This window comes from Grammomys surdaster, unplaced genomic scaffold (genome assembly GCF_004785775.1).
Source record: "Grammomys surdaster isolate TR1022 unplaced genomic scaffold, NIH_TR_1.0 126162, whole genome shotgun sequence".
Classification (NCBI taxonomy): Eukaryota; Metazoa; Chordata; class Mammalia; order Rodentia; family Muridae; genus Grammomys; species Grammomys surdaster.
The window spans coordinates 4737-13668 of NW_021620969.1; the positions used below are offsets into that span (position 1 = coordinate 4737).

Genomic DNA, 8932 nt, shown 5'->3' on the forward strand with positions numbered 1-8932 from the left:
AGGAGTGACAAGAGGTGAGGCAAGAGGACAAGTAATACAAACAGTAGTCATAGCAGATAAGGCACAGGGGAGAAGGAAGAGCAAGGCAAATGCATAGCAGACCCAGGGGCAGGTATGCATTGGAGTAAGAGTAGCCCAGTTTCAGATTCACATTTCACTCATCACTGATAACCAAGACCAGGCCTTAAGGCAGAGGTGTAATCTACCCAGTATTGGGGCATTTCCTGATAGACACATAGTTCTTGAGATCACAAGTCCAGTCTTAATCCTTACAGATTGGAACAGAAAGTTGTGGAAGTGACAAGCAAGGGCAATGTGACATCATTCCTGAAGAAAGGCCTCAGTTGGGCTTTTGTTTGTTTTGTTTTTAGTTTAGTTTTTTTTAAAGCTGGAAACAGTGGGTCAGTAAGGCATTCCTGAGAGCCAGGAACCAGATGTAAAGCTCCACACACTACTCCTGAGGTTCTTAGAAAGTCCTGATAGAATATTAAGGAAGAAATCCTGGCTCCAGTGAGTCAAGGACAGTCACCAAGGTCGCAACTCAAGAAATCTTTCCACATGTCTGCTTGAATCCAGGCAGCCAGGAGAAGGGCTAATGAGAGGATAAACTCATTTCCTTCCCTATATCAGCTCTGCAAGTCATGATGTGTCTGGGATCCCAGACCCATCACCTTTTGTTCATTTGAGGGCAGTCTTCCATGTTTGGGGCTGACCCTTCTACCTTCCCAGGAATTGCTGTATTAGGAGGGCACCAGCTCTCCCTGTCTTGTCCTGTAAGTTGTAATCATTCTAAATGCAGGTCACCAACAGTTTCTCATTGTATCCGTAACACCCTGGTTTGTGGCTCCAGAGTGCAAGAGCAGAGACCAAAGGTGAGTCTGGGACTGGACCATGGACCTCTGTAATGCAACATTCATGTATTTCCACATGGGTCCAGGAAGCAAAAATCATAACGTTATTGAACAATCAGCTGTGTTTTCTTTGTCAGTGAGATAAGAACAGCCAAAGGTCATTACATATCTACAGAGCAGTGCAGTTCAAATACCCAAGGAGTTAGGTGTTAATTATTGTTAGGAAATACAGTGTAAACAGCAAGCCAGAAGAGTGGAATCCTCCATGCCTACACCTTCCTTTCTGAGTGAGCTATTGCCAGGCTCATTGTGACTCAGAATCAATCTCCCCCCCCCTTGCCTCTCTGTCTCTCTGTCTCTCTCTCTGTCTCTGACTCTCTCTCTCTCTCTTTATCTCTCTGTCTCTCAATTCTCTGTCTATCTCATCTTATACAAGCCATGTGGCTCTACCTGATGGCACTTGTGGGCCTGTGGATGCTTTTGCGGTTGTTCAAGGAGAGGCAGGTGGTGGATCATCTCCAAGACAAGTATGTCTTCATCACAGGCTGTGGCTCAGGCTTTGGGAACCTGCTGGCCAGACAGCTGGACAGAAGAGGAATGAGGGTATTGGCTGCCTGTCGGAGGGAGGAAGGAGCAGAGCAGCTGAGGAAGAAGACATCAGACAGGCTGGAGACAGTGATCCTTGATGTCACCAGCACAGAGAGTATTGTGGCAGCCACTCAGTGGGTGAAGGAGCGTGTTGGGAACAAAGGTACTATTGAGATTCCTGTCTGTGTTGTTGGGTTTCTGTCTCTGTGTGAAGAGAAGGATTCCTGGTTGAGTCAGTTTGAATTTGGAGTCTTTGTCCTTCTCTTGTACATCAGTCTGTCCTTTTACATTTACGCTGAAGTCTTCAAGCTAACTCAGGTCTAATTTTTACAAATAGCTGCTTGAAAGAAGGTAGACCATGTGTCCATTTTCCCTCCTCAGGGCTGGGTCACTGTCTCCTTGAACCTGTGAAAGGTCTTACATGTGCTGCCACAGTCTCTATGAGTTCATGTGAAAAGCAAATCTGATGTGTCTGAAAGACAGTCTCCTTGGAGTCACCCATCACCCTAGCTCTTAAAATATTCCTGCCTCCTCATCTTCATAAATATCGTAGTCTTTTAGGACTGAATGTGGCGGTTCTCTTATTTACTACAAGATTGTGCAGTTGGGTGTCTCTGTGTTAATTCTTATCTATGGGAAGACACAGTTTTGCTGATGGAGACTGATCAAGGCACTGGACCTAGAATGCTGTTAGTAATATGCATTAAGAGTCTTATTTCTGTATATTCCCTTTGCAGAATGATAATATTAAATCCATAGTTCTATGACCTACCTAGTCTCAGGTTCTTGGCCACTGTAGTAGTGTCATTATGGGTTGCATCTCAGAAAGCAGTCCTTCCATCTAATGAAAACTGTTTAGTTGCCCCATGACATGGGTGTGTTGACTGCAGGTCCCTATGGTAGATCACAGGGCTTGTGGCTGAGTAATCGTAATTTGTACATTTTTTCTCTGAGAGTGTCCAGTGTAGTTTCTGGCACCTGGCATGTTAATCCATAGCAGTGAAGTTTTTATTTGGGCATCATCTTTCCTTCTTTCCATTTGATGACATTAGAGAGTATGGTCTTCAGCTACATGGCCTTACCATCAGGTTGGGAGAGCATATAGGAGGCTTGGCCGTAGCCTATTATGGAGGTTGAGAGGCAGTTTCTATAGGTTCCTTTGAGGCACATAATGTGATCAATTCCTGGCAGGGAAAATTTTACTGTTGGAATTTGATGTCTATTTAAGGTGTCATGTCTAACATACAGTGACACCACTGATATTCCTTCATATATGTATTTTAGGAAGCTGCTACAGAAGTACTTTTGCATATGGTTTTTCAAAACAGAGGAAAATCAATCTCCATTACAGATTATGCATCTATAGGAAGACAAGACACGCTTTTGAGCCAAGGGGGCAGATGATTTACACTTCGAACATTTAAAACCCAAATGTTGAACTTCAGTCACCTAGTCTCCCATTCACCCTGCACAGAAATTGATGATGTGATATGGTGTTTAGCTGAAGGCCTTTCAGAGTGGATCCTTGAAGATCCATGACTTAAAGGCCAGAGGGATGAGTGAGGGCCACCTGTGGGTGATTGGCAAAGAGAGTACTATGTTTTCAGTTGACAGTGGAATCTGTCCTGTTTGTTATCAGCAATGATTGTTACCTCCCCTATCCTGTCTCCTGGACGTCTTAGTTAGGGTTTATATTGTTGTGACAAACACCAAGATGAAAAAGCTACTTGGGGAAGATAGCTTACACTTGCACATCACTGTTCATCTCCAAAGGATCTCCTGATAGAGATTCAACTGGGCAGGAACCTGGAGGCAGGAGCTGATACACACACCGTGGAGGGGTGCTGCTTACTGGCTTTCTCCCCATGGCTGGCTCAGTCTTCTTTCTAATAGAACCCAGGGCTTGTGGCTCAGGGATGGCACCACTCACAGTGAGCTGTGCCCTTTCCCAATGATCACTAACTGAGAAAATGCCTTACAGCTGGATCTCAAGGAGGCTTTTCCTCAGCTGAGGCTTCTTTCTCTCTGATAAGTTTAGCTTGTGTCATGTTAACACTAAACCACCCAGTACAGCTGACCCCTGTTAATATAACTCACACACACATACATCACTATTAAGCTATAACATTTTCATTCTTATTTGTCCCCAAGACTTCACATTAAACACGTAAATAATTTAAAAGTTCACATTTTAAAAGTCAAACATTAATTTTTCAGGCACTTTAAAATATCCAATATCTCTAACGATCCAAAATCACTTTTAAAGGGTTAAAATCTGTCAGCTATGGGCTTCTATAAACATTTTTAATTAAAATAACTACATTCTTACTTCAAGAGAAAAGAACCACTGTAGAGTCACAATCAAACCAAAGCAAAATCAAACACCAGCTATGGAACAGCATAATGTCCAATTTCTGAGATCTACTCATACTCTTTCCAGCTCCTCCAAAGGGCTTAGGTCACTTCTCCTGCTCTGAGGCACACAGCTTGTCTTCCAGTCTCCAGCTGGCTCCACTCCCCTGATGCTTATGTTCTTTGGTGGTCATCCTATATTACTGGCATCTCCAATCCTGCTAGGAAACCTTCCTGCAACTGAGCTGCACTTTTATTTTTTAAGATTTATTTATTCATGGTTGTGAACCACCATGTGGTTGCTTGGAATTGAATTTAGGACCTCTAAAAGAACTGTCAGTGCTCTTAACCTCTGAGCCATCTCTCCAGCACATGGGTCCACTTTCACAACAGCCTGTCGTAGGCTCTCTTCCTGGGCCCATGCCTCAACTTCTTTGCATGACTCCTTCAGTCCTGACCTTTGAGTGCACCTCAGGCTGAACCTTCCCCAATGACTTGTTCTGGACTCTCACAGTACCAAGCATCAGCTGCTCTCCACGACCCCTTCAAAGCCAGTCACAACTGACTCTTACACATGACCAAAGGTACCAGTCAACATGAGTTACAACCATGGCCACTTTAGAATTCAGCTTCTCTGTGTTCTCAGGAAACACTTTGCAAAGTTTTCAACTGCAATGATGCTGGTTCTTTTGAATCACTCTTAACTGGTTTGCTCCAGCTCAGCAGCAATTGTCTGACTAACTCAAAGTTTTCACTTCGATGTTGCTGGTCTCTTGTGAATCATGGCCGACTCTTCAGCCCCAGGTAACCAGAATGGCAGAATTTTGACTCAGAATAGCCAATATCCCTGAAAGACTCTTCCATGATACTAAAGACCATTCCCCTGTGGTCACAGTAATCAATGGCTTTGTAGACCAACATTCCAAAGCCTCCTGAAATCTTAACTGAAAACATGGCATTGTTACATCTGTCACCTCAACACTCCATGATACTGGTACCAACTTGTCTTCCTTAGGGTTACTATTGCTGCATTAGTTACCATGACCAAAGAGCAGCTGATGAGGAAAGTGTTATTCAATTTATAGTTCCAAATTGCTGTTGACCACCAGAGGAAATCAGGGCAGAGTCTCAAACAAGGCAGCAACCTGGAGGCAGGAGCTGATGCAGAGGCCATGAACAGGTGCTGCTTACTGACTTCCTTTCCATGGCTTACTCACCTCCTTGCTCATTAAACCCATTGACCATCATCCCAGTGGTGGTACCACCACAATGGGTCATTCCCCATTGATCACTAGGTGAAATACAAGCCTTATATCTTGATCTCCTGGAGCCATTTCCTCAATTGAGGCTCCATCCTGTTTGATGACTGCAGCTTATGCCAAGTTGCCACACACTAGCCATTACATTGTGTTTTGTTAATGTCTGAGGAGAGTTGGTCAACATTGATTTTCTTCAATATAGTATTTTGATTAGCACTTATCTCAAGGCCAGCTTCATCAGAGCCAAAAAAACACAGCACTGTTTTTCAACACCTCCCCTCATTAAGTTTTCTTTTTTGGCTTCTGTATAAAAATTTCACTCACAGATTAATTTCATCTCTTCTTTCTTTTCTCCTTTGTATTTTTCTCTGTTCACTCTTACTTTTCCCTTATTAGAATAATAAGTAACAACAATCACACCTTATTAAAACATTGTGTGGTTATTTAAAAGGAAAAGGCAGCAGTATGTAAACTTTTCACAGTACTCAGAAGATACAGGAGCATTTTTCAGAGTTCTATATCTGTGCTGACATGGCATGACCACAGTAACACTTATGGAGGACAGCATTAACAAAGGCTGGCTTACATATAGAGGTTTACTCCATTATCATAAGACCAGGAAGTATGGTGGGTTGTAGACAGACATGCTGCCTAGAAGGACCTGAGAGCTCTATATCCACGTCCACATTTAGGAGGAACAGCAAGACTCTGGGATAGCCCACTCCCACTGAATCACACAACCCAACAAGATCTCACCCACTCCAACAAGGCTTCATAACATTGAAACAATGGCTACCATTCCCATTAAAAGTACCACAACAGGTAAAATAAAGAAATCTCTTTAAGGATGACATCAAATTGTAAGTCCCAATTGTACTTTTATGGTCTCCAGATTAACAAACAAGCATCATGTTTTAACCATCTGTTCTTAAACTTAGCAAGTATGACGAGACTTCTAGCTGATTCCCAGGTAGAGAGCTGGGCCACAGAGTCTTGAAAAACGTAGGTATCCATACTGTGAAACAGCAGTATCTCTCATGTGTTCCCCAACACTGTGGACACCCTGCTCTTATTCTATGTATTTTATTGTCCAGTAAACATGTGTCACAGTGGTCTTACCTTGTTGTATATGCATTTCATCTATTATTAAATGTCTGTTGTGTGACTGTCTCTTCCCACTGTTTCTAGGACTCTGGGGCCTGGTCAACAATGCTGGAATCTCCACCCCCTTGGGTCCTAATGAGTGGATGAAGAAACAGGACTTTGCAACTATACTGGATGTGAACCTGTTAGGCATGATCGAGGTGACACTGAGCATGCTGCCCTTAGTGAGGAAGGCAAGGGGCCGCATTGTCAATGTCTCCAGCATCATGGGTCGAGTGTCTTTTGGTGGTGGTGGTTACTGCATCTCCAAGTACGGTATTGAGGCCTTCTCAGACTCTCTTAGGTACTGGAAGGGAAGGGGACACCCAGGGGAGCTTTTGGAAGGTTTTTATTTACTCAAACTCTTTAAGTCCCTATAATGTTAAGGACACTGGGGTTGTGTATCTCCCTCAACTTCCCATCAGTGAATCATTCACTTCCCAGCACATTTCCATGGTGCTAAAAGAGACTATGACTGAGACATCAGTTGAGTTCCTTTTGTCGTGTTACAGAGGAGGATGGGCACAGGGAGATAATACTAGGAAGGTTTGGAAATGAGAGGTTTTTTTGGTCATGAATCCAGACCCCTGACCTATATATGCTAACTATGTTTTTAAATTGGAATAAATATTTCCTTCAATTCCAATGAAATATATCAGGACTCCCTTGGAGTCCATAATAAACACATTCTAGCATAGCTTCTATGCTTCTATCATGACCTAAAGACTATTGCAAGTAAGAGAATGAAAGAGGAGTCAGAAAAGAACTGCGACCTTCCTGTGATAGTGGCGTAGCCACTCAGCACTGTTGACTATTTTATCCATCAGATTTGTTGAGGTTCCTGTAGCCAGGATTAGACTGCATCAGACTAAATATGAGATCCTGGTACTTAGAACCTGTATCTGTAGGTACATTCTCTTTGGAGAATGGAAAGGCCATTTATGGAATGAGGGTGGTCACGAGGTGGGCACAGGTATTCTTGTGGGGAACTGGAGTGTACAGAATGCTATGTAAATCAGGGCAGGCATTTGGGGCAGGGAACAGGTAGGCTGCCAATGTGAGAGAGTGGGATACAGGAGGTTGCTCTGTGGAGAAAACTCCAGGAAAAAGGTAGGGATTGCCTGAGAACTTCCTGGGATAGATCTGGGGAAGATGGAGACTTATTGGTGAGGTGGAGGTGACTTGGGCAAGGACAAGAATCCTTTTCATCTGCACTACTTGGAGAAAAGTGTTACACAGTGCCATAGATCGGAATGGCTAGTTTTAGGGCACTGAACTACACACAAAAATTCTTAGTGTGAAATACAAGAGCACACAGGTGATGCTCTTATCACAAGATCCTTCGCCATTTCCTGCACATCCCAGATCCAAAGGGTGTGGCCTTTCCTCACCACAGGCTCCTGTTGGCATGCTACTCTACTCTTATTAAAGTGTTCTCACTGCGAGACCTCTGAAGTCCTTGACATCTGTCTGCCTTGCAGGAGGGAACTTTCCTACTTTGGAGTGAAAGTGGCTATTATAGAGCCTGGACACTTCAAGACTGGAATGACCAGTAGAGGCAGATTATCATCAAGCTTCCAGATGCTGTGGGACCAGACCAGCTCAGAAATCAGGGAGATCTATGGCGAGAAATACTTGGCATTCAGTAAGTGAGCTCTGAGGAAGAAAGCCACGTCCAGTCCTAAATGCTTAACCCCTTGATCATTTGAGCAATTCTAATATCATACCAGTTAGCATCAAAGAAAGAACATTTAGACCCTTTCTCTCGAGGTGGTGGGCAGTTTGCTTATCAGGCCAGAAAGGGTGTTCTTGGCATCCACTACATGCTGCTGTTCCTGTTGAACCTCTAAAGATTATCAGGCTGTAAGTCAATTCAGAGATGGGAAGCCATTTAAGACCAGCAATTTCCATGAGCTGAGATGCAGGTAACTGAGTGCACAGTTTTCCTTGAAGGGTTTTTTTGTTTTTTTCTGAGGAAGTGGGATAGGCTAGGCTTGGGTTTCAGACACATGGATTGTCCCAGATTGGGAACAGAAGTTCTCCTCTATGATGGTATGAGCCAGGAGTGGTGGGAGCTGAATGACCACCTTAATCTTTCCTCATTCTGCATAGATCTGAAAAAGCTAGACGGATTGGACCAGTTGGGCAACAAGGACCTGTCTTTGGTGACTGACTGCATGGAGCATGCTCTGACTGCCTGTCACCCTCGCACCCGATATTCAGCTGGGTGGGATGCCAAGCTCTACTACCTTCCCTTGAGCTACCTGCCCACCTCTCTTGTGGATGCCCTTCTCTACTGGACTTCTCCAAAGCCTGAGAAAGCTCTCTGAAGTCTTTACCTATGTTTATAGTTGGGGATATGGAGGTACTGTGTAAGGGAGGGAATCTGTAGGAGAATGTATAACAGTTGAGGGAGGGAGGTCATTACTATGGTGTTATTAGTTCACACTCTTCATTCCACTAAATTTCCTGTGATATTACTCAAGCCTAATGGTGACCATAAAAATAAACAAAGAAGTCTACCAAGGGATTCAGATACAAAAGTGTGGGCAGATGACCAGTCTCTGAACATTATGGTCTACCATAGGATCCATACAAATGAGGAGGTTAGAGAGAGCTTGTGCCAAGCACCTCCCCTGCAGAAAATGCACATTCCATGGTTAGTTTCCACCCCTATGCAGTGTGGAAGTGTACCTGCTCTGAAGTAACCTGTGACCATGGTGTTGTGACTGGGGGGGG

General features: G+C 43.8%; 1 protein-coding gene across 1 annotated transcript; it reads left to right on the plus strand.

Moving 5' to 3' along the window:
* The first annotated feature begins 953 nt into the window (after positions 1 to 953).
* Positions 954 to 8736, plus strand: LOC114612470 (retinol dehydrogenase 16-like). Its single transcript, XM_028757433.1, has 4 exons — positions 954 to 1602; positions 6239 to 6497; positions 7675 to 7838; positions 8306 to 8736. The coding sequence occupies exons 1-4, from the start codon at positions 1290 to 1292 to the stop codon at positions 8521 to 8523; spliced, it is 954 nt and encodes a 317-aa protein (XP_028613266.1). The 5' UTR covers positions 954 to 1289; the 3' UTR covers positions 8524 to 8736.
* The last annotated feature ends 196 nt before the right edge of the window (positions 8737 to 8932 follow it).